The 25,648-nt window shown below is 45.2% G+C and overlaps 2 protein-coding genes across 5 annotated transcripts in view; one reads left to right on the forward strand and one right to left on the reverse strand.

Annotated features, from left to right (window-relative positions):
- ZC3H12C (zinc finger CCCH-type containing 12C) overlaps window positions 1-17,202 on the forward strand; it is a 75,877-nt gene extending 58,675 nt beyond the window's left edge. For all 4 annotated transcript variants that reach the window (XM_025893736.2, XM_073903710.1, XM_025893738.2 and 1 more), the window contains exons 3-6: window positions 2,884-3,023; window positions 7,318-7,552; window positions 9,323-9,429; window positions 10,048-17,202. In XM_025893736.2, the coding sequence (XP_025749521.1) occupies window positions 2,884-3,023; window positions 7,318-7,552; window positions 9,323-9,429; window positions 10,048-11,444 (1,879 nt within the window). In that variant the 3' untranslated portion in view covers window positions 11,445-17,202. The remainder of the gene's footprint in view (window positions 1-2,883; window positions 3,024-7,317; window positions 7,553-9,322; window positions 9,430-10,047) is intronic.
- Window positions 11,347-25,648, reverse strand: part of FDX1 (ferredoxin 1) — a 190,135-nt gene continuing 175,833 nt past the window's right edge. Inside the window, exon 3 of the mRNA XM_025893448.2 lies at window positions 11,347-11,384. Within this exon, the coding sequence (XP_025749233.2) occupies window positions 11,362-11,384 (23 nt within the window). The 3' untranslated portion in view covers window positions 11,347-11,361. The remainder of the gene's footprint in view (window positions 11,385-25,648) is intronic.

The raw sequence follows: 25,648 nt of genomic DNA on the forward strand, positions 1-25,648 counted from the left end.
CACATGTATTACCTTCAGCTCACTCTTGTTATATGTTTTGTTTTTTAATCTTTGCCTGTACCAGTATAACCTTGATTGGATTTCTGTAGTTTTATACTACGTATTGCAACTAACAGGAAAGTTCTTCCTCTTTTGTTCAATATTGCTTAACCATTCTGGTCTTTTGTTTTCTCATAGTCATTTTAGGATGAGCCTCTCAGGTTCCCTGAAAATCCCTTTGAGGACTTTTATTGGAATTGCAGTGGACTTACAGATTAATCTGACAATTGCCATCTTCATAAATAAATAAGAGTCTCGCCATCCATGAAAATGATACATTATTGTTCCTTTCATTCAGGTCCTCACTTATGCCCTTCAATACGGGCTTTCCATTTTGATTTGCTCCATAAAGCTCCTGTCTATCTTTTCCTCTTTAGATTTTAGTTTTTGTTACTTTCACAAATGGGATTTTTTTTTTTTAAGATTTATTTATTTTAGAAAGAGAGCAAGAGTGAGAGGCAGAGGGAGAGAGAAAATCCTGAAGCAGACTCTCTGCCGAGCACAGAACCTGACACAGGGCTTGATCCCAGGACCCTGAGATCATGACCTGAGCTGAAATCAAGAGTCAGCTACTATTTAATTGACTGAGCCACCCAGGTGCCCCTACAAATGGGATTTTTTAGTTAAAATTTTAAATTGGTTTGCTAGTGTAGAGCAATACAAATTTTTGAACTAGAACCTCGTATCTTCAATGTAATAACATTGTCCAAGAATATTGTCTGTATAATACAGTTTCTTGCTGTCTGTTGTAATCTGTTCTGGGGCCTAGTACATAGCCAGTTTCATGAATCTTCCACATGTATTTGAAATGATTTTCTCATTTTGTGCAGGTTTCTGTGTATGTCCATTAGGTCAAGCTTGTAAGTGATTGCCCTAGTTATCTGTATTCTTAGTACATTTTCTGCTTCATCATTCAACTGATATTTTCTTTCTACTAATCCAGTCATCTTTTGCATTACTCCTTTGGAGACTCAGTTCACAGTTATAGCATCCTTGTGAATTCTCTTTTTACTATTATTTGATAGCTTTTTTGTCCTTCTAACGTTCTTACATGAAAATATACATTCATAGAGCTTTCCAAGTTTTCTTTAGCTACAAATGATAGAAAACTTGCCTACAGTTTCTTATATTGAGAGGAAATATTTTTTTCTCAAATAACAAGGTAAGAGATCGGTGTGGATCCATCTGCTCAGAAACCCAGGCTCTTCGTATGTGTCTGTGTATCGTTCACACTGTGACACCTTTCACCCTCTTGCTGGCTTCCTCCCTGTGAGGTATTGTTGGGTGGGGGCGCGGGGCGGGGGGCCGTGGGGCAAAAGGAGAGGGCAGTAACGACCTTTGCCGTCAGTAGCAGGTGGGATAATACCTGTTTCAGCATCTAGAGAATCTTTGTCCCATGACTGTAAATGATTTGCTGTTGCCACACATCTTGTGAACATTCTTTGCAGAAATGGAAGATCTTATCTTCTGAGTCAGATGTGACCATTTCCCTTCCCACGTGAAGTCACCAGGGAGAAAGTGCTGATGCAGTTCTCTCTTTAGAGCCAGAAACAGTTAAATGCTCAGGCCTCAGGAAACCACGTGTCAATAACGACTAGCAAGGCGCACAATATACTTAGATTTCAAAGCATTAATACAAAATAAAAATATGGTCAGGTGTCAGTGAATGTTTGTATTTAGGAATAATATGTATAGTCTCTCAAGAGATGCTACCAGTCTTTTCTGTAGTTTTTCGGAAGCCTGATTGTAGTATTTTCTATGAAACTCAGCATCACTGTGTCATTTGCTGGGGCACTGGCAGGGCCATCGAGCAGCCTGAGTTACCTAGGAACCAGGACCTCAAACTCCTTCCCTTATCCCTCCCTCTGAAACTTCCACTGCATCTGAGTCCACCTGTCACCTTGCCCCAGAACATTCTCTAGAACAGGAACAGTCTATGTGGTTTGCATTTATAGGCTTCAGGATCTACAAAGCAAGCTGGGCTTTCTGTTTTGTCCTTGAAATGATTATTTAGATGGTTCTAGTACTTCCCAAGGGGTCTAGTAGAATACGTTAATACACCTAATATTTGATTTGTGCTAAAAATTAACAGAGCATTGACTTACCTTATTTCCTTCACACCGAGGAGTAAAGAATATCTGTCTCCATTATGGAGCTCAAGCTGCAAAAAAATACAAAAAAAAACAGTTGTTATATTCAAAGCAGGAGACTGTTTCTTTTAAAAACATTAGATTCAGTGTTAATTTTTGAATTACAAGGTTAAAGTGCACAGGCAGAGCCTGGTGCTAGCTAAGTATTTACTGAGTGACTACACTTTCGTCCGAGCGTTTTCTTGTAGGCGCTAAGACTGCTTAATCCAACTTTGAGTGCCCTTTTGTCATCATTAATCCTTGTCTGACACAATATTGTTAAAACCAGGTGTCTTTTCATTAAAGGACATGGGAAGTGTTTCTTACAGGCAATTAAGCACTGTGAACATGATTTTCCGTTGATAGATTTTTTTTCTAGGTGACTTTTTCACATTTGACTGAAGTTTCTGCTTGTGGTGGAGACCCCTTCCTTTTCTCCCCCATCCTGATGAAAACTTTCAGACTAGTTAACCTTTACAACTTGACGCTGGAAAACCTCTTTTCTTTATTCTCCCCACAAGAATGATCCCAATTTTCATGTTTCCTCACAGATTTTCCGCTTTCCAGGTTCTCTGTGTTTCCCTGAGCTGTACAACTCCATCTTAAATTTGAAGTCCATTACTATTGTAATTAGGTGGTCATTTCTGCTGACAAAATTGAATCAAGTTGAATTTAGATTTTGTTGTGTCTTATGTGTTCTAAAATCATCTTTCAGCCATGGAAACAAAGAAGTATTTTCCTGCCGGGGAATCAAATTGGCAGTGGATTGGTTTTTGGAAAGAGGCCACAAAGATGTTACAGTTTTTGTTCCGGCTTGGAGGAAAGAGCAGTCCCGGCCTGATGCTCTCATCACAGGTGAGCCCTGGGAGCGGTCTGGTCGTAGCTTCAGATGTACCCGGGCAGGTCATCGGACGCCGTCAGACGTTGCGCTGATGAAGATGATGTCCATCAGCTCTCTGATGATAAGGAAACAGTAATCCTTGCTCCATAAACCAATGGTTTGGGGTTTTTTGTTTTCTTTCTGCAATTTGGAAGCTTTTCACTTCAAATTTCGTAAAATTTTGACTTTGGGACATGCGTAGGAGTCAGGAGACCTAGATTAAAATTCTGGTTTTGCCACTTACTAGCCATTGGACTTTGAGCAACATGCTTGGACCTCGGTTTCTCTTTCTGCAATACGAAGTCAGTGACGTAGTTCACAACAGACCTGCAGGACCCTGGAGCTCTGCTCTCTGGGGTCAAGTAGAAGGAAGGGACTCCATCTCAATACAGTGTCTGTATTTTGTGTTATTTTGTAATTTTAAAATGTATGCGTTTCAGGCACAAACTGTTAATGATTGTTGCTGAAGTTAACCCTTCCTGCCCCTCTGCCCACCTCCAACATTAACAAAAACTGAGGAACTTGTGTGAAGAAAACTATACTTTTCAAATCAAAAACAGAGACCACAGACCACATACCTGAAGGGAAGATTAACCTTTAAGTCATTACTTGAGCCAGGGTAGGAATAGATAGGCAAGACATGGTGGAGTCCAGAGCTGTGGAGTCACCCTAGTCTGTATAAACTGTAAAGGGAAGAAGGTGCCAGAATTCAACCAGGAGCACCAAGACATTAGATAACTCTTGGAAAAAATACACATATTTAGATCCTTATCTTCCACCATATAACAGTAAATTCCAGATGGTTGAGGAATTGTCAAAAACACTAGTCTTTGAATGGCTGGGGAAAACTTTAGTAAAGTTAAAATTTTTGGAGGAAATTACAAGATAATTTTCATTGCATGAAAATCTAAACTTCCGTATTTGGGGAAATTTTCTTTAAAATGAGAACTTTTATTTGCCTAAGGGGAAAAATATACAACAAATAAAGAATCCATGTCCTTAACATCTAAAGAGCTCGTAGACGCTGGGAAAACAAACACAGAGCTCTCCCCAGCATACAAATGGTAACGTGGTAGGAACAGACAGCTCACAGAATGCAGGTGCCCAATAAGAGAAAAAAATTCAGCCTCATTAGCAGTTCAAGAAATGACAAATTTAAACAACTCTTGTATTTCACCCATCAAATTAGCAGATTGAAAAACTGGTAAGCCTCCGGGACCTCTTCCTTCACTGCTGTGGAAACGAATTGATACAACCTTTCTAAAAAATAGTTGGGTCTTAAAATATTAATATTCTTGGATCTACTAGTTCCCCTTCTAGGCATAATTCCTCAGAAAATAAGCAGAGTTACAGGCAAAGATTTAGAACCACAAAGACATCCAGTGCATTATTATTGAAATTTATATTCACTAGAATGGTTTGAGAAGTTAGAATATGTATTAGAGTATTTAGGCAGAATTTCTAATGATCTGAGGAAGTGCCCTTTTCCATAGAAGTTTTATTATTGTGTGCATGTACACATATGCATATTTATACCTAGACCAATGATGGCAAGAACAGAATACACAAAAAATGACTAGAAGGAAATATGCCAAAGTATTCACAGTAATTGACTCTGTGTCGTGACTTTGAGGTCTTTCTCCCTACTTCTGAGTATTTTCCCTTACTTTCTTAATTTTGCTTAAGGAACTTAGAATATTTTTAATAATCAAGGGGAAAATAAATCGAAAAAGAGAAAACAATATTTAAACATGTAAATGACTGGAAAGCTTGAACATGAAAGGAACAGGAGCCCAAGAAGGGAAAAGGATCATGGGCATGGCAGGTGTGTCTGAGTTTAATTTTTAAAATACCAGCACACCAGGGCTCTGGAATGCATCAGGATGCAGTGTGCTTTGTAAACTGCATTCAGCTCCACTTGACCCTCGAACAACACAAGTTGGAACTGCCTGGGTCCACTTATAAACGGACTTTTTACCGCATAGTGCTGTAAGCATATTTTCGCTTATGATTTTCTTCATAATAAGAATACAGTATAGAATACATATAACACAAGACGTGGCTTCCATGCGGTGGTTAAGTTCTGGGGGCTCAAAAGTGAGGGGGTCAGCACCCTAACCCCTGCCTTAAGGGCTGCTCAAAGGTCCGGAGCTGTTTTCTCCCCCTGGGTAATAATTCTAACTAAAACCTTCAACCAGATAAAACCTGGTAAATTGAATAGTCCATTATTTTTTCACTGTACAAAAAAGGAAACTTGACCCATATTTCAGGCTCTCCCATAGAGATTCAGACTAGCACTTTTTCCAGTGAGGTAACACCGATTTCATAAGCACAAAGCTCTGTCTCGGGTGCTGTGCTAGGAATTAGAGATTCAGTTCAACTTACTAGCCATACTGAACCCGTATCTATTTAAGTTAGGATTATTTGTACTGATTGGCTATTCTTTTTACCTCATTAGCTATTCTAGAAAAAGCAAATGAAGCGAGATGATGTTGACCCTTAGGCCACCACACTTACTTCTCTAATAGCTTTGTGGCATATCGTGTATGAGTAAACACTGCCACAAATAAAGTAGCATGGCTTATTCATGAACATAGGCGCCAACCTGGGATCCATCTCTAAGTACCCCATGCATTCATTCTACAGACGTTTACTGAGTATCTCCTGCTGTGCTTCCTGGGCCGAGTGCTAATGGAAATAAAGATAAACATTTTGAGGGCAGGGACCACGTTTCATTTATCAGGGCAACACACAAAAATAATTATAACATGACAAATCCTATAGTTGAGACTGAGCTTTTCAGTTTGTCCTGGTTTTCTGTGATTAAGAGATCAACAGTTACATCTGTTAAAATTCAGTTGAACAGTGTTGAGAACTTGCTAGGCTCTGTGCTAAGTGCTTACGTACGTGACGGCTCCCTGACTTCCAGCCTCCTGACTGCCTCAGAGGCTCAATAAGGGATGACTGCCAGATATAGAAAATGCCAGAACCTGAGGTTTCCCCATAATTTGCTGCTTCTAATACCCACAGTTCCTCCAGTTCTGCTCTGGTGCGCTTCTAAACCAGTGTTCTGGTCCTGATGAAATCATGTCAGGAACATCATGAAGTCTATATGCCAGCTTCGGAGCCAGCCGACCCCTAATCCCTCCCTGTTCCCTCCAAGGGACCCTGGCTCATCCCCAGTACCCTGTTGTGGCGATCACAGCCCTTGCTTACCTAATTTGCGTGTCTGTCTGGTGACTGACACCTTCTCAAGGAGCGGTCATTCTTAATGTTGGTGACCATTAATACTTGGCACGCCATACCTGGTCCCTGAAGACAGATTTTTTAAAAATTAGCAATTGCAGTTAATAAACATGGAGAAGTAGCTTTTCTTTCCTTTTTTTTTTTTTTTTTTTTTCCTTTTTAATCATGACCCTCCTGACTCTGGGCCAGAATATACAATGGTGGGAAGACAGGAGGTAGAAGAGCCCAAGTAGGAAGAAGGGATGGTGGAGAGAGAACTTTTATCATTAATCAAAATAGGAATGCCAGCACCTTTAAAAACAAAACAAACCAAACCAAACCCCCACTAAACAAGTCAGAGTTACAAAGTGCTGAAGAACACGCCCACAGAAGACAAGGAGTGTTCCTCTAACTAGCCTTACTCCGTCTGGGCAGCTTTCCCCTCTCCTCACATCTGAGCCCTTCCTCAAGCAGTCCACCCTGTGAGGATGCTGCCCTTGTTGCCACGTGTTTCCTAGGAAAGGACCCGAAACAGGTGAGGGTCATGTCTGTAGCGACCGTTCTGCCTCCACTCTGTCCTCCATGAAACTTCCGCATCGTAAGACTCTTCCCCTGCCACCTCAGGGGCCTCTACTAGTGCTCCTCAAACTCTCCCCCATCACCTCCACTCGTCAGAAAACAGAAGAACAAAATAAACGGGCTTTGGCGGGGGGAGGACGCGGGCGCCCCTGAACCCCACACAGCTGCGTTGTCAGAATGGCGTAATGAAAAACATCACTGAGCAAATGGATGTTTATTCTGTTAAAGTTTTAAACCATTTTTAATGACTTTGGGGGCTATGTTTAAAGCTGTTATTATTGCAATCCTCAGGGAAAAAATATTGGGAATTAAAAATGTGTTCTATCTGCAAACTGTAAATCATAATCCCTAATGAAATGAGGGCATAAATCCAGTTCCTCTCATAAAAGCTCACGTTGTATGCAAGTTGCCCCACGTGTTACGTCTGTACTTACTCGTGAAATTCTGCCCCGATCGTCCTTGCAGATCAAGAAATTCTGCGAAAATTAGAGAAGGAGAAAATCCTGGTATTCACACCATCCCGACGAGTCCAGGGCAGGCGGGTGGTGTGCTATGATGACCGGTTCATCGTGAAGCTGGCTTTTGAGTCAGATGGGATCATTGTGTCCAATGACAACTACAGGGACCTGGCAAACGAGAAACCGGAGTGGAAGAAGTTCATAGATGAGCGATTGTTAATGTACTCCTTCGTCAATGACAAGTAAGTGAACCCGTTCACTGACGGTGGGGGGGGAGGGTTCCTGCTTCCCTGCATGCAGCGGCCTCGCTGCGCCTGCCACGGGCCACACCCAAGTCACATCTCTTCCCGCAGCCCCTCAGCCTGCTTCCCCTCTGATCCCCGGGCCGGCGAGGGGGAGGGGGGTCGGGAATCCGTGCGGGAGGGACAGGCCCCTGCGCTGTAGGACGCGAACATGGCACATCTGTCAGAACGGACAGGGACGGTTCTGGAACATATCGACCCCCCAAAACACTGCCTTTCAAAATCTACCTAGAGCCTTGATCACTTAAATCTATTTTTAAAATACATGATTTTTGTAAATATTACACCAGTGGTAAGACTCCAGTCATGATTAAGTTGATAAATGGGCAGAGAACAATAAAAAGCAGGTCTCCTGAGAAATAAGTGTATTTCCAAAATGGGGGGAAATTCACCTGTTGATAATCAAAAATGTGAACTAAATTTACAAAGTACATATTTTTTCACCCATTTAAATCACAAAAATATTTTTGCATGTGCTCTGTGCTGTTAAAGATAGAGTGAAACTGCTCACACAGTTTGGCGTGGGTCAACAGAAGCCTTGGAAATACGTATACCTTCTCAGGCCCATCATCTCCTTTCTGGGAATATATAGTCTGAGGAGAAAAAGACCAGATATGTTCATTTCTGTATTTTTTATAATTGCAAGAATTCAGAGGCAGCTGAAGGTACAACAGAGAAATCGGTTAAGCCGCTCTGCATCTAGCAGAATATTTTCAGCTCTTCAGCATTATGAGTATAAAGGCTATTGAGAAACATGGAAATTTGTTAGAAAGACAAAACAAAATAATATTTGTGTTTGGGAAATGTGTATGCATACAGAAATGACTAAAATGCAACACATAAATGGAAAATAGTTGTATTAAGATCGTAGGATTGAGTTACTCTTCTGTTCTTAATGTTGCCACATTGTTTTAACAAATAGTAAACACCGTATTTGCTAAGTGTTCTTAGCCACGTTGACACTCCCTTAACATTGTTCACGTTTCCTGGGTAACTCCTTGGCCCATTTCAAGTTCCAGCATTGACATAATGAGTAGAACTCTTCAGTTGTAACTTCTTCCTGTTAGGCTCTGCATGCCGTGAACTCTTGGATCCGGGAGATTTTTTCCATCTCTCTGCTGAGGCGCAAAGAGAGTGGGCTGTGGGGTTCGATGCGGAATCTCAGCTGTGCAGTGTGAACTAAGATCAAAGTCACTTAATTAGGAAAGTGTATTAATCTGCAAAAATTAATTGCAGGGCCCAAAAATTAACCTGAAGGGCCCACTGTCAGGAAGAAAGGAGAGGGGGTATGCACGTTCCCAGGCCGGGAGCGGGGTTGGTCCGGTGTCCGTGTTCCTGTTCACTGCTCCTCGCTTACCCGGCCTCTATACTTGACAAGATCGAGGCTCACGGAATCCCCCTAAAATGGCAGTGTGTTGTTTTCTGAAGTCCTTACAAAATCCTGAGCATGACAGGAAGAAAGAATTCATGAGAACATGCAAGGCTCAAAACTTACTTGACTAAAAACCAATACAAGTTCGGCTTGACACATTTTACTTTTGTGTTCATTAAGAAAATTCTGTGTACTGAGATTTTTTACCCCATAAATGCTGAGTCAAAATACTTGATTAAAAATGTTTTAAAGGCCTTAGAGTGAATCAGTCTCTTACCTTCTGTCTTCGGAATTAAATGATCAGCCTCCTACATCACTTTGTATTCTTTCCCTGACAGGTTCATGCCCCCTGATGACCCGCTTGGCAGACACGGCCCAAGCCTGGATAATTTTCTGAGGAAGAAACCTATTGTTCCTGAACACAAAAAGCAGCCTTGTCCATACGGTAACTTTCCTTGTAATTATTTAACATACGCCTTCAGAATACAGTCTGTTGTTAAACTTTTGGTAATAAAAATAAACATGTTATATTTTGGATGGCATAGTACGTAGTTCTTTGAATTGTAATTAAACATCTTAGCCGTGGAAAAAAAAGTAATTATTTTTACCTAGTTGGGTTCTATGCAAATGCATTTCCCAGAGTTAAAACATGGGTTCCAAAAACTCCGCTTAATCAGGCAGGTACAAATGTGTTCTGACATCGAGCTACACCTCAGATGGGCAGGGGTTTAGCGCACTACCGCAGTACATTTTGCTCTTCAGAACAGAAGGTCCTGATTGTGAAGCCAGACTGGAAGCGGATGGGCAGGGAGGAGTTGAGGACACAGGGTATGGTATTAACCTACACCTCTGGAGGTGACTCAATCGCCCAGCCAGTGTGTCGGTCACTCTAGAGAGGACCGAAGCGGGGAGGACTGCAAGGGAGCAGGTCTCCAGAGGAAGGGACAAAGGAGCGACTTAGCTTACCTTCCATTTCTGCCTTTGTTTCTCTCACAAGTTAAAACCCTGAGCTGCCAGGGTCTGGTGGAACGCTCCTTTGCCTAACTAATCTTCCTCTTCGTAGGAAAGAAGTGTACCTATGGACACAAGTGCAAATATTACCACCCCGAGAGGGGCAGTCAGCCACAGCGGTCAGTGGCCGATGAGCTTCGTGCCATGTCTAGAAACACCGCGGCCAAAACCGCCAACGAAGGAGGACTGGTGAAGAGCAACAGTGTTCCCTGCAGCACGAAAGCGGACAGCACTTCCGATGTCAAACGAGGTGCTCCAAAGAGGCAATCGGACCCAAGCATAAGGACCCAAGTCTACCAAGACCTAGAGGAAAAGCTTCCCACCAAAAACAAATTGGAAACCAGGTCTGTACCTTCTTTAGTTAGTATCCCGGCTACTTCTACTGCAAAACCCCAAAGCACTACATCTCTAAGCAATGGCCTTCCATCTGGAGTTCACTTCCCACCTCAGGATCAAAGACCACAGGGACAATATCCTCCAATGGTGATGGCAACCAAAAATCATGGAACGCCAATGCCTTACGAACAGTATCCCAAATGCGACTCGCCTGTTGACATCGGATACTATTCCATGTTGAATGCATATTCAAATCTGAGTATCTCAGGCCCACGCAGTCCTGAAAGGCGTTTCTCCCTGGACACAGATTACAGGATCAGCTCTGTAGCTTCTGACTGCAGCAGTGAAGGGAGCATGAGCTGTGGGAGCAGTGACTCCTACGTGGGGTACAACGACCGGTCCTACGTCAGTTCTCCTGACCCTCAGCTGGAAGAGAATCTCAAGTGCCAACACATGCGCCCGCACAGCCGCCTTAACTCCCAGCCCTTCCTGCAGAATTTCCACGACCCCTTAGCTAGAGCTCAAAGCTACAGTCACGAAGAACCAAAGTACCATCACAAGCCTCCTCTGCCACACCTGGCCGTGCATCTGCAGCACCCAGCCGTGGGGGCCCGGTCCAGCTGCCCCGGCGAGTACCCCTCCCCTCCGAGTTCCGCGCACCCGAAGGCACCCCACCTGGGCCGCTCCCTCGTGGCCACACGAATAGACAGCATTTCGGACTCCCGGCTGTACGACAGCTCTCCTTCCCGACCGAGAAAGCCTTACTCCCCCCAGGAAGGGCTGGGAAGCTGGGATCGGCAGAGCTACGGCGTGGACGCGTACAGCTACCGGCAGACTTACTCCTTGCCCGACAGCTCCACGCAGCCGTGCTACGAGCAGTTCACCTTCCAGAGCCTGCCCGAGCAGCAAGAGCCGACGTGGCGCATGCCGTACTGCGGGATGCCACCAGATCCTCCAAGGTACCAAGACAACCGAGAGAAGATTTACATCAACTTGTGCAACATCTTCCCCCCTGACCTTGTGAGAACTGTCATGAAGAGGAACCCTCACATGACAGACGCCCAGCAGCTCGCCGCGGCCATCTTAGTGGAGAAGTCACAGCTGGGCTATTGAAAGATGATGCATCTTTGTGGTGTTTAGTAGTTTTTTGTTCAGCTCAAATGCTGAGGGAGGTTTGCTACAATAGCACACGTGATCTCCTTCTCGGCAAGGAGGTTATCTAGTATCCATTTATGTGAAATACTGTATCATGGAATCTGTATGTATAGCCCCACGTAGTGGAAGTATCACGGGATTGCTTTACATTCAAACTTTTTTTTAAACATTTCCTTTTTAAAGCTCTCTCCTTGGCTGGAAATTTTTCCAGTTTGATTTATTAGATGTCTCTGTGATCTTTGATATTAATCTTTGGTGCATCAGGGGTTTATATGCAGCACTTTTTATCCTTGTTTCGTGTTTTATTAACTTGGTGTTTGTCTATCAATTGCAAGCAATTACAATACTTTCAGAATGTCGAACATTTGACGAGACCCTAGCCGACTATTTTTGCAAGCCAAGCTTAATTGGAATCTTTTACAGCTTTTTAAGTTATTTTTATTTGGGGGAGGTGGGCTTCTTTGTGCTGTAATCATTATTTATAGAAACAAAGATATACGACAGCACTGACTTTATATTTTAAACAAAATGTAAGTTACCGGTTTATATGGAAATGGGTAACAGTCTATATTAGAATGATTTACAACATGGCACTTTTCATTGTTTTATTTTTGTTCGGGTTTTTTTTTCTGTTAAGTAATTAGTTAATTTAATACGGTTGACTTAAAGGAAAGCAGATGCAATCAATGGAAAAAATTGTTTCCATTTTTTTTTTTTAACGAGTAAGGCAAAAGCCGTAACTATTCCAGTTTAGAGCTTTGTTATCCAGCTATGATGTGCTTCTAGACGGTAGAAAATGGAACTGAATTCCCAGATTCTCATTAACCTGTATTTTTAATGTGTTCGTCCTTCTTGTTTCGGGGCACAACAATACTGGATAAAAGAACCCTTTCACAGTACTTGCCTGTTTTTAATGAATCTAATTATTCTCAATGCAACTTTTATATTTAATATACTCTTTAGCGTTCCCGCTATTTATCAAGGCTGGCCTGAGGTGGGTGTATGTGTTGAGGATATGCAAAATTTATCGATACTGCACTATAGGAATGGTGGTGGTGGAGGTGTTGTAAGTGGTAACTTAAAAATGTTTGTAAGATACTGTATATTTTCCATTTTCCTGAAGGTAGTTTTTTGGGGGGCCTGTTATATTATTAAGGCCAGATTCTTGCCACAAATAGTGTAGTTTTAGCTACAGACTAAAGTCTGTTCTAGTATTAGTAAGGGATATTTCTGGTTTCAGAGTCACGGGTTTTGCTAGATGCGAATTCATTTTTGTCCTCAGCAGACAGACCCCGCATTGAGGGGCAGTCGGGTGCCTCACATGACTTGACTGTTGCCTCCAGGCTCCGAATTTCACTTCGTGCGACAGACTCCTCCTGATCTGTGTCTGCCGTCTGCCTCGATGCCCGGGGTATTCCGACCATTCTCCATGCTGCAGTTTGAAGGAAAGCCCTGAAAAGCCAGAAAGTACCTTTTACTGTTGATACAAATTGTATCTTTTTAACTATAAGAACTATTTTGATTTGTAGATCTAGTGAAAACACAAATGTGTAACTATGATTAGACTTTTGGGCAACATTTTATCCCTTATTTAAATACAAAATTTTAAAGTAAAATTGAGGTCTAGGATAGGGTAGAAGATAAAAGTAACAATTTAGGTAAGTAAAAGTGTCTGTCTTAGTTCTATAGAATATATTAAAATATATTAAATACATTTATTGGCATTTTCTTTCTCCTAAAACTTATCTAGCGAGAACTTAAAAATAAAGGTAAAATGCTGCCTGAAAATAATGTCCAAGCACCTTTGACTAGGATAACATTTTCACTACTTGTGTGACACTGTGTGTTGCATGAAGTAGGATTTGGGTATACAGTAAATGCTTCTAAAAGGCATTGTGCATATTGACATATCCAATAATCTGAACCGTGTTCAGCAAACTTAATTCAGGAAAGTGGTGTTCTACACAATTATTCTGTTGTTGAGGTGAGTGTGGCCCTCCTCTGTACCCAGAAACCATGCAGACGGTGCCACGCAAACCATTCTGAGTGATGTCTGGGTGCGACCCTGCTCACTTTGTGAATCTCTTCTCCGATTTCGTCCGTCACTCTCTGTAGAACAAGTTTAAGTGTAGAAGTAAACTAGTGCCAAAAATAGGGTTACAGATGTGGAGTACCATTTATTTTAGTCATGTTCTAAGCCTTTTTTTTTTTTTTTTAGCATGAAATCCTTTTTAAATTGTAGGTTTTGCTCCTATTTTCTTCATGTTAGCGTTTTCGCTATCTGAAGACTCTGCCAAACTTTACTAAATCTATTTCAGGAAGATCTTCAGTGACTTGTGTATCATACTTTCAGTCTGAGCTTCTCATGTTTTTAGCTAACTATTTGTCATTTTCTCGTGGATTTTTAAACCATGGAAAAAGAGTGTAGCTCGCCACTACCTGTCCTGAAGTGAATAGCTCTAAACTGCTCTCACTGAAATCCTTCAGTATAATGAAATGACCTGTGAGTGAAGAAATACCAGTTTTCTTAGGTCAAGAGAACAACGTGTCCCCTCCCCCCCCTTTTTTTTGTTTTCAAGCACCCATGTTGCTTTCAGAGCTTAAGAATGAGATATTTGGCAGACTTTAGATACAGCAAATCCTTAATTCTCTCAAGCAATAAGTAAAAGGATCCATCACTAAATTAAATCCATAGCTGATCCCAAACCTTCATTGCAGCCAAAACTTTCACCTTAATCTTTTACCAGATTTGCTAGCAGATAACTGGAGAGGGAGGTGTTAGCAGAGAAACCGCCCAGAGCGGTCAACTGATAGAAGAGAAAGAATTCAGATTGGAGCATTTGGCCCCTGACTGACAGTTGGCTGTACTTTACCCAGTAATGAGCCAGTGCACGGTCTCTGTGTCTCAGTACAGAGGGAGTAGCATCCAGCGGGCCGACTGTTGGCCCGCACGGCTTCCTCCCTGCACGTGATATGTCCGTTTTCCGTCCGTTTACGATCTCTGTATCCTGATAGAGTTTGTCATTGACCTCAACATTTGAAAGAAACGCACACCAGTATCAAATGTGTGATACTGGTAGAAACTTGAACTTTGTGCTTTTATGAAATTTCCTTTATGAGAATATGTAATATAACTTAAAAAAAAACATTTTTATATGTATATATACATACATGCCTACATACTTGTCAAAGTATTAAAAACGGGAGAGGGTGTTACGCTATTGGTGTCCGACCTTCCCTTGGCTGAACTATGTCTGAGTTGTGGAGGACCAAGCCTGCAGCCCAGGTGACCAACGATAAGATTTTAGAACCACTTGAATGGAAAGCAACTCCTCAGTGGTTTTATTCCTGGTATTTTTAAAGAGTTATTTTGATAATTTTAATAGAATGTGTAATTTTAAAACACAAAAAACTTAAAGTAGTATTGATTATACAGATATTTAACATGTCTTTTACGGATGTATCTATGTATATGGACAGTAATATATATTTATGAAACAAATACACTTTGATTATGTTGTAGCTATTAGTTTGTGATAGGCTAGATAGGGCTCTGGATGTGTGTGTGTGTGTGTGTGTGTGTGTGTGTGTGTGTGTTTTGAAAACTCTCGAGCTGTTTTTCCCCCCGATTTAATGGCACTGACCGAAGGTATATTTGTTTTCATTCTCATTTTTGCTACCCAACTGACTTACGCAAGATGAGCCAGTTCCTAGGTATACACCCACAAATAAAATGAAGTGTAAAACCCATGAACTACACACGGGCATTAGCATCAGAGAAAGCGAGTTAATCCAAGCTAGAGAAGCACGCATTATTTCAGATCGGCCTGGGAAACTCCCTAGGCCCGGGACTGACCAACTTTTTCGGTCAAGGATCAGGCAGTAACTAATCCAGGCCTTGAGAATCATCTGGTCTCTCTAAACTGCTCATCTCGGCTGGTACAGCACAAAAGCAGCCGCGGATGAGAAAGTAAATGAGCAGTGTGGCCATGCGGCAATAAAACTTTACTTAGCCGCAGGCTAGCTGGGCTGGTGGGCGGAGTTCGCGCCTCCCTGCCCCCGAGGGAGAAAACCCAGGATTATTAAGCCGGAAGTCCTGATACCTGTTAATATAAGAAACAAGAACTGTTTCAGTTGACATTCAAAGACAGTGTTATTACTGATGGCCTTCAAAGGATTGCAAAACGGTCCTATTAAAGCATCCTAATTCCCTTGTTTATTCTGTCGTATCCGTTACTTATTAGAGATACTCCTGTGTTTAACTGCACACCCAAAAAAAAGCATTCTGACAACAGATGTTTTAATAAGTATTGAAATTTTTTCATGAACTTTGTATTTCTCTTGACAAACGGGAATACCTTACCTACATTTAGTTTTTTAAGGGCCTCACGGACCAAAAATTCTGTTGTATTTTAAAAATTAGCATGGAATTAGCCACAAAATATTTTAAAGACTGCATTTGTCAGTTACATCTTTATGCTGGTTTTTTGACTTCTAAAAAATGACAGATGTGCCCTTCTTTAAAAATGGTTTTAAAGGAGATAAATATATTGTAATTTCACATACTATAGCTTTATTCTGTAAGATTAAAAATTGTGACTAGTGTAATTGTAGCTATAATGTGCATTTGCTGTATTGTGACTTAAGAAACCAAGCGTATCCCTGCTTTCCCTGTCCAAACCTTTAGTATAGATCTTTTTAGACACCTTAGGACTGTCCTTGGTGAATGATATTCTTGATCATGTGTGATTTTAAATTCATTGAAACTACACACTGTTGAGCGTGTTCATTCACAGTGCTTTATAAACTGTGTTAACATTACAATATTATTTCTGTAAGAACATTAAATAGTTTTGAACATTACCATCCACTTCAGTTATACTTTTAAAATTGGAATACAACTCTAGCTTTTTAACAGTATTTACAGTTTAAAATGGTTATTTTTTTTTCTTTAATGCCATCTGTTCACCCGCTCTTTGTTGCAGTAACACTTTACATGTTAGGAGGAGCTTTTCCCTATGGTCCCTAGTCTTGAGATTTAAAAACAATTTAAGGTTTTGAGCATTTGGCAGTTAAAACTTTTTTGAAAAGTCTGTCCATCTATTAATTTAGTTTATAAAATTTGTAAAACTTCACTTTTAAACCATGTACCAAATCTGCCAAGTGTCTGTATAAAATATTTTGGTTGAATAACAAATTGTTGTCCATTAAAGCTTTTGATCCCTCTCTCAAAGCAGTTTGTGTCTCAAGGGGAAAAAAAAACACTGAAAAGCAATGGCTTGTTTTTACATAGTATATGTTTTAGATTTTCTTTGGTTTTTTGAAATTACAGGTTTTCTACATAATACAGAATACCCACAAACAGACAGACCTCCTCAGAGACATAAACCCAGTGCTGCTAGTGAACCAGATGGCTGATCTCATCATTTCCTGTTGGTTGTTCCCCCACTCCCACCCCCCAGACCCTAGTCCCGTGCTGATGGAATTTCCAATTTGGTTCCTCAGATTTTTCTTATAGGAAAATAAGGTATAGAATGTTTAGAACAACCATCTGACAAACTGATATGATTCTATTTATCCTCTGTTCTCTGTGTTTCTGTAATGGAATTTTTACAACTCCAAAAAGCAGTATTTTAGACCTACTGGAAATCCATATCAGAACAGTGATGTGAATTTGCCACTGAGAAAAAAAAATTAAAAATTTCATTTTTTTTTATGGTGGTTTGTTTTTGTGTCATGAAGCAGTTGACTTCCTGCAGCAGCACAGATGCTAAATAATCAAGGGCACCTTTCTCTTGCTTACATCCAGTAGTTAAGAACATAGGATATGCACATGTTCATTACCACCGTGTTAGAGCCATCATTAACTCATATGGAAACTGGAATTAAAAGCCAAAGACCACTAGTCATTCCTTACTATCCTAATAATTTCCCACCGGTGATTAACCTAAGCTCCTTAGGGCTTTCTGCATCATCTCGTGACCTGATGAGTTCTCGTGTGTAGATCTTGTTCACTGAACCCTTCCTGGCACGAATCAAGCCTAGAATCCCACTAGCGCCCACTCTAAGTAGGTTCATATCCCTTATTTTATACCCACTGGGAATTGAAAATATTCTATTCCATATGTAGTCACAAATCCAAAACGGCCTAATGATCTAGCAAATTCATGTTCTATGTCCGTGTCTAAGAAATTTCCAGATCAGAGAGGGGGTTTTCTTTTCCTCCACTGTTTTTCAGGGTTTCATTTTGCTTCTTGGTTTTTGGGGTTTGGTTTTTGGTTTTACTAAAAATCATTTGTCAGGTGCCCCCCCCCCGGCCCCCCCAAGCTCTTTACCTGAGATCTGGATTGAGGTGATTATCTCCTCTCCGGCAGCAGAATGAACGGTGATGTTCAGCTGTAGTTGGCAGAGAACGCAATGCATTCCAAGTCTGGGTGAGGCAGGAGGGCAGGACTGAGCATCTAGGGAGGCCACACCGTGGGTTAGTGCTCCTAGTGTACTCCTCCCCCACCTCATTGCTTCATCTGCAGAGAAAGGATTCACACGTCCTGATGAATCAAGTAATGCTGGCGAGAGGTGAAACAGTAGCTCGAGTGCTGAGCTTATTCACAACAAAATGCCTATCACTGGGTCTCTCGTTAGTTGAACATACATACTCATCAGCATTTGTGCTTCAGCCTCAGATGCTGTTTTAAAGATTTGTTAATTTTTAGAGAAAGAGAGCAAGCAGAGAGTGAGGGAGAGAGAACCTTAAACAGGCTCCACACCCAGCAGGGAGCCCGATGAGGGGCTCGATCCCAGGACCCTGAGATCATGACCTGAGCCGGAATCAAAGAGTCAGATGCTTCACCAACTGAGCCAGCCACCCAGGCACCCCTTGGCTTTAAGATTTCCAAAGCAACCTTTTAAAAAATGCATTCCTTTCTCTGTGCAAGCCTCAGGCCTGACGTTGGAGTACGGCCCCTGGAGGCTGAGCCCCACTGCACACCCCCTATGTGCAGACATGGGCAGACTACAGAATGGAGGGAACCACCACCTCATCGGCCCGGTTGTCAGGACTGAGTTAGACCCTCTGCACAGGCAGATCCACGAGTTCACCTAGTCATGCAAATACATAGTCATTTTCACATATTCCCCTTAGAGCCTTCTTTATCTACAACTGTGTTGTGGAAGAGTTTCAGTTTGAACACACGGGTGATGTGGTATTTTCAATGGTGGCATCTCTTTCAGGAAGGACATTTTAACCTGTTTAAAGAGTTCTTGGCACCCTACTTCTGTGCTACCCCACTGCGAGGCCCTTCTCGGCTAAAGTTTTCCATATATCCTAATAAGGAAATAAATGGAATGACAAAAATGACAATAAAACAGAAGGTAAACCTTCCAGAAGCTCACAGCTCAGTAGGTCATGGATGGCATCAACTCTCCCCCAACCCAGTTCTCCTAAAGTTGCCGCTCAACACTCCCCTTGGCACCCCTAACCCCTGACCTGGGTGAAAGGAGAGGCCAGTCCCTCCTGATGGAAGACTCCAAAGCCAGTCTGGACAGAACAGTAGGTGCTATGGCGGCTTGGGCGGACTATGCACTTTTCTGGGAAGATGTCCAATCCAACTGGGGGACTGTTTTTCTCTTTGAGCACCTGCTCCTAGTTTTTAACTAACGGCTCCCCTCAGATTTGGAGAGGGCTAGTGGGGGCCCAATACCAAAGTGAAGTTAAACCACACTCCTCTGCAATAGGCATTACCCCTTTCTAGAAATGAGAAGACTAAGACTCAGAAAGGTTAAAGCACTTGCTCCAAGGCAAATCCCTCTACTGCTTCCCAAATTCCTTTTTCTGTTTACTGTGCTACAGGACAACATTCGGAACGCGCACATGGCTATCCTCGATGTGGGTTATTGTGTAAAAATTTAGGAATGAACACCATGCTAGGACTTCACTGAGGGCAGGGAAAGACTAGGAAAAAACAGGAATTAGAATTTGTGTTTCTGCATTTTAAGAGACCCCCATGCATTCAAGACTCTGCTTTCATGAACCAAGAGCCATGACGAGGGGTAACTCAAGTTGCAGGGAAAGATGACCCGAGATCGGCCTGTCCTGAAGGCTTGTCTGGTGGCCCTGGCCCAGGACGCAGGCCAGCTGACCAGGGCTCCCTGCTCAGAGCCTCAGGAAAACCAACAACGCTGGGCAATTCTGTGCCAGAAGGATTGGAGTCTGGACTCCTGTGTCCACCTCCCTCCCCCAACCCCCTTAGCACCCTTGTGGTCCTAAAGAGTAGAAGGCAATACATTCTTTTCTAATGCTTCCAATCATGCACAGCCCCCTTCTTGGGTGTCCTTTGCAAAGCCCCACTTAGCTTGCAGACTCTCACAATGCCCACTGCAAATACAACACCTTTCATGCGAAGGGGCTGCCATTTGCAGTTCCCAGGCCTTCTGTTTGCACAAATCCAGCATGAGATTAGAGCCAGACAAGTTTAATTAGGTGGCCCAGCAGATTCTCTTCCGTTCCCCAGGAGAGCTCAGTGAGGGGCAGGAAGTGCACAATTGAAAAGCACATCCCACTCACCCAACGCCCTGCCCTTCTCCCGTCCCAGCCCGGCCACCCTCCAGCCCCGTGAGCCCTGCCAGCACCTAACACTGGGTCCCAGGACGCAGGTTTCTCCACCCCCAGCCTTCACAGCTCCTCTCTCTACACTCCACTTTCCAAACCTGTGATTATCGTTCATTCGAGTAACTTTTGAATGTGCATGTGGAAAGATTCTGGGAGATGGCAAACACAATTGTAACCACATGAAAAGCTATTCAGTCCACCCCGGGGGAGACTTGTGGGTTTGCTATGTATGCTACCACATTAACACGGCGAGGACAAAGCACACTGCAAGTTGCGAATGCAACGCGCACTAAAATGAGGTGAATCTGAATCTTTCAAGGGAGATGCAGAGCAAAGGCATGTTCTTCTAGTCCAAGCTCAGCGGCGTGGCCTACATGCACTCGGGTGGCCCACAGCCATGGGCGGGGGCCTGAGCGGGACTGGAGGCCGCCACTGGCCCAAGGGCAGCAGAGAGAGGCTCCACCAGCCCCAGGTTCTGAAAAACCTCATGGCCTCCATCAGGCCCCCTGTCTTCACACGCTGCCCTCCCCACCCCACCCTCCCTGGTTCCCAGTCATGCAGAAAAACCAGGCTCCATAGCTCTGCTCCTCCCCACCCCCTCCCACCCCCAGCCCCGCCGCCAGAGGCTGCCTGGTGACACTGAGCAGCTCACCAGGTGGCCGTGGTCATGGGGGTGGGCAAAGAGGACAAATGGCCTTGGAAGATCCTGATCCATCAAACACGAATTTAATATACAGACTTCCAATGCCACTTTCTGGATGGGGAGCAGGACATGCCTCGTGGTTAAGGGGGTGATGCAGGGAACGTTTGAATCCAGGCACAAGCTCCAGTTATGTTGCAAAGATATACGTGCATCAAGGATCGAGCAGCCAGGCTCTAGAGGTCCTAGCAGAAGCCAGGGGACAGTGTCACAGCTGGCTTTCTTGCAGGGCTGTTTGTCCATCTCAACGGGCAGCACTGCCCCCGGGCTGCCTTCCAAGCATTCTCTGCTAACCTGGGGGGGACAAGCACAACCCCCCACCCCCCGAGTCAGCCTCGGGTCAGGGTACAGCATCCCCTGCCACCGCCCGCTAAGCTCTGCCCACACAGCCCTAAGGCTCACTGTCCTCCCAGAGGAGAAGAGCGCATTCTGAGAGGCCCTGGCTCTTTCCGGTTGTAAAGCAGAAGACGGAAGTTCACAGCAACACTTGGGCAAAGCAGGAAAAGTAGCTGCGAGGAGAGCTGGGTGGAAGGAACTGGAAGCTCCTATGGAAGAATTCCCCTGTTCCCACCTCCAGCCGGTGACACCAGAACTGGCGAGGGTCTGCCTCCTCTCCGCTGGGGGAAGGTGAGGTACTGGGGTGCAGCGGGAAGCGCATGAACTTGGCAGCCAGACAGACCCTGGTACCAATCCGATGCCCCCATGCCACACGCGCGACCTTGCACTGCTAAGTCCTTTATCGTGAAGCTCACCCACTTCCTCTATTGAAACGGGAGAGCTTTTCCCCAAACTTCCAGGGCTGTCAGTAAAATAAAATACCTGTGTAGAATGCCCAGCGCCAGAGGCTGGGACACAACAGGGGCTGAAAGACACGGTTTGCAGCAGGAGACCCGCACCTCGCACCCCGCTCCCTCCTTCCCTCACACCACACGCACGGCAGTTCCCAAGCCCTCCATTCAGCCCTCTTGGTAGAGCTCACGTTCATCACCTCCTGCCCCCCAACTCCAAACCCCTGCTCTGACTCAGGCCCCCGGGAGCCACAGCCTCCCAGCCTCCCCCCAACCCTCCCTCTAGCTAAAGTTAACCTTCTACTGACACGCTTCCTAGAAGCCTTTGGACCCCCACCTCCAGCTCATCCCCAGCACATACACTGCCTGTATGATGAAGACAGAAAGCCTTATGATAGTCAAAGTCCACCCAGTCACAGTGACCTCCAGATGCCCCATCTCACCCCACACCCATCGCAGACTCTAGACCCCTGACCCTTCCCAACCAGCAGCTGGCAAGGCTCCCAGCCTTCCAGGCAGCGGCCTACAGGCATCCCTGCTTCACCGGCCAAGACAGAATGCTTGGCTCCACATAAACGCCAACATCTCCCTCCAGCCTTTCTCACAGAAGTGAGGCCCACACTCTCTTCGGACAGACCTCTGTGGGGTGTTGGATTTCGAGGAGTTGGCTAGCTTGCCCATGGTCTTTCTCCCTTGGCCCAAATCAGGTGTACCACAAGAGCGGTGGCTGTGTCGGGTTCATTTTTTTTCTTTGACTCATTCATTCATTCATTCATTCATCAATTGCTAAATTAGCTCTTGCTGAGGTAGGTGCTGACGAAGACAATATATGGAGAGAACTGATGGTTACCACCACCTGCTTCACGTCCAGGGCTACACATTAGCTATTATGTCACTTGGCTTCTGACCTGGAAAGATCCTAGTCCAGGGAAAAGGGAGCAAGGAGCAGAGAACATAAAAGTCAGAAGAAATGTGCACAGAGAGAAGGGGGTGTTGTCAGAGCACCTTCCAAGGACAGAGGGTTGAGAGTGGCCAAAATATTTTTTTTAAGTGGGCTCCACACCCAGTGGGGAATGGAGCCCAACTCGGGGCTTGAACTCATGACCCTGAGATCAAGCCCTGAGCTGAGATCAAGAGTGAGATGCCTAACCGACTGAGCCATCCAGGTGCCCCTAGACTGGCTGAGTTACTGAGCTCATGGGAGCAAGCTAGGAAATACACAGAGGCCAGACGGTAGATGCCCCTGCTTGAGAAGCTCAGGACTGGGGCCCTCATCAATGGCCCCTCCATTTTGTCATGGCTGCCTTCTCAAGAATTGGGGTGTGGGGTCCCTGCAAAGAGCCAATACTGGGGCCAGTAAAAATACTGGAGGTTTTTAAACAGAAAGTAAATGGCAGATCACAATTTTGAGGAAGATGAAAAATCTAGAAGAGGGTCGGCAATGGGGGCCTGCAGCAATTTCTCCTCCCTGTGAGAGGATCAATAAGACCAACTAAGGGGGTGGACAGGAGCCCATGTAAGGACCCACCTCCGAAGTCACATCAAATCAGACTTTTAATTTGGCTGATGCTGGATAAGGGTTTGGCCACACGGCCATCCAGGACATGTAAAATCCTGTGCCCATCACAAAGACTGCCAGTGTTCCGGGTCCAGGGCAGCTAGCCCAATGTCAATACCTGTCCGGCCCTGGCCTATAAAGAACTTCTAGAACATTGAGACCTCTTCTTCCCAATTCTTGTCTCCCCTGCCCCCTCGCCACCCAGACCCACCCTCCACATAGCTACAAGAATATTCTCACCACTGTGAAGAAGGTCGGGCACTCTCGTGCTGGAAACCCTCCAGTGGCTTTGCACACTCATCCTCTGGGCCTCACCTCACTGCTCCGGGTGAAAGGCATCCAGTTGCAAAATGTGAGGCCAAATGCCTAGATCTGGCCAGCCCATCAGTGCTCACCACCGTGAGAGCCTGCCACGGCCAAGGGCGTCCGGGTTAGCTGCCCCCGCGGGCCTGGCCTCGGTCTTCCCCACTCCGGGCGCAGAGCTGAGGCTGCTCCCAGCACAGAGCGTCCCCCATGGGCGCGTCTTCCGATGCCTCTCAGGACAGGTCCCACCCCGCACGGTCACCCGGCTCCCCCGGGCGCTCCACAGGCAGCAAACCGCACCATCGTCACCCTCGGGAAGCAGGGTCTCTTGGGCTCTGCTCTGTGGAAATCCGGCCCCTTCACTGGCCTCCCGGCAGCTTCCCAACCCACCCGCCTCCCACCACCGGGGCACTTCTGCTCTCCGCTCTCTCCCCCTGCTCTTATCCCCACGTCACTGCATGTTTCCTTCCTGTACTTCTTCAGTCTGTCCTCAAAGCCTTCCTGACCCCCAGCCCTAAAGTTGCTGCTCCAAAGTTGGAGGGTCCAAGATGGCAACTCAGAAGGTGGTGAACTCACCTCCTTCATGGACACGCCACATGTTCATGAGCCACCCCAAATCTGCACCTGCATGTAGCAGGTCCTCTTGAAGAAGAACTGAGGGCTGATGGAACAGCTTCTGCACACCAAAGGACATGCAGTGGGGAGAAGGACTCAGGGACCCGGAGCAGATCTGTCTGCCCTGGGGCACCCCCCCCAAAAAAACCTGAAGTTGAAAAGGATGACCAGAATATAAAGGAACCAGCCCTAAACGGCAAGGGGGCTGCTGGGACTCTCTCCGGGGTCAGGGCTGCTGGCGAATACAACAGCTTGTATCCCCCCTCCACTCTGATGGCAGACACAGGAGAAGGGTTCTAGCACCCTCCTGCCCCCCCCCCGCCACCCCTGCCTGCCACCCCAGCCAGCCCCAGGACCCTAGCCCACAGCCAGCCCCAGCTGTTTCCCCACGGCAGGCCCCAAGACCCCAGTGAGCAGCACTGTGTATGTACCCCCTCCACCTTGATAGTGCAGATGGGAACAGGTCCAGATGCCCCAGCCAGCAAGCCCCAGGCCCTTAGCCATATCAGCCCCAGATGCCCTGGGGCACAGAAAAAAGATGTGGTTTAAAAAACAAGACTATAGGGCGCCTGGGTGGCTCAGTTGGTTAAGCGACTGCCTTCGGCTCAGGTCATGATCCTGGAATCCCGGGATCGAGTCCCGCATCAGGCTCCCTGCTTGGCAAGGAGTCTGCTTCTCCCTCTGACCCTCCCCCCATCTCATGTGCTCTCTCTCTCATTCTCTCTCTCTCAAATAAATAAATAAAAATCCTTAAAAAAAAAAAAAAGACTATAAAAGATGCAGCCCTAGAACTCTGCCAGATGGCAGGGAAGCTACTGGAGCTCTCTGTGGGTCAGAGGCACTGGCAAGCACCACTGTTTACATTACCCCTTCACCTTGATAGCATGAACTGGAGCAGGTCTGGGCACCATTGCTGACCTACCAGTTCAGTGAGACCCGGGCCTCTAGGCACGCCAACCCTAGCCATCCCACCGAGACAGCCCCAGAGTGATCCACAGCGGGATGTCCATGGCCAGTACTAACTACAGCTCCCTCCATCTTGCCCAAGTGACACAGGCACAAAGCAACCCGGAACACCCAGGCCCATACTAGCTCAGCTTCAGACGACTCACAGAGCATTCCAGAACCCCCCAAGCTTGCACCCACTTCAGTTTCAGCAATCTGGCCAGGATTGTACCAGGATTCCCTCACCCACACCTACCTTGGCTACACCACCCTGCCAGGGCACCCCTTTTTTGTAGCATGCCACAATATCCCAGCCTGTAGCTGCATCAACTCCAGCCACCCCACAAGGGTATCCCCTGTACAGAGTACCCAGGACACCGAAGCTTGCACCCACTCTGCTTCAACTGTACACCCAGGGCATCCTCAGCACAGAGGGCACCAGGACCTCCCTGGCCGGCACCCACTCCAGCTTTATATATCCTGAAAGGGTGCCCTCTGTGAGATAGCCCTGGGACTACCCAGGTTGCACCCACTCAGGCTTCAGATTTCTGAGAGAGCCATGGGACTGCCCAAAACATGTTCAAATTGGCTTCAGCTGTCCAACCAGGAGCTCTCTGTGTGGAGAGCCCAGAGATCACCTCAGCT

This window comes from Callorhinus ursinus, unplaced genomic scaffold, assembly GCF_003265705.2.
Source record: "Callorhinus ursinus isolate GAN/ISIS: 27379988/994484 unplaced genomic scaffold, GSC_fseal_2.0 scaffold19, whole genome shotgun sequence".
Taxonomy (NCBI): Eukaryota; Metazoa; Chordata; class Mammalia; order Carnivora; family Otariidae; genus Callorhinus; species Callorhinus ursinus.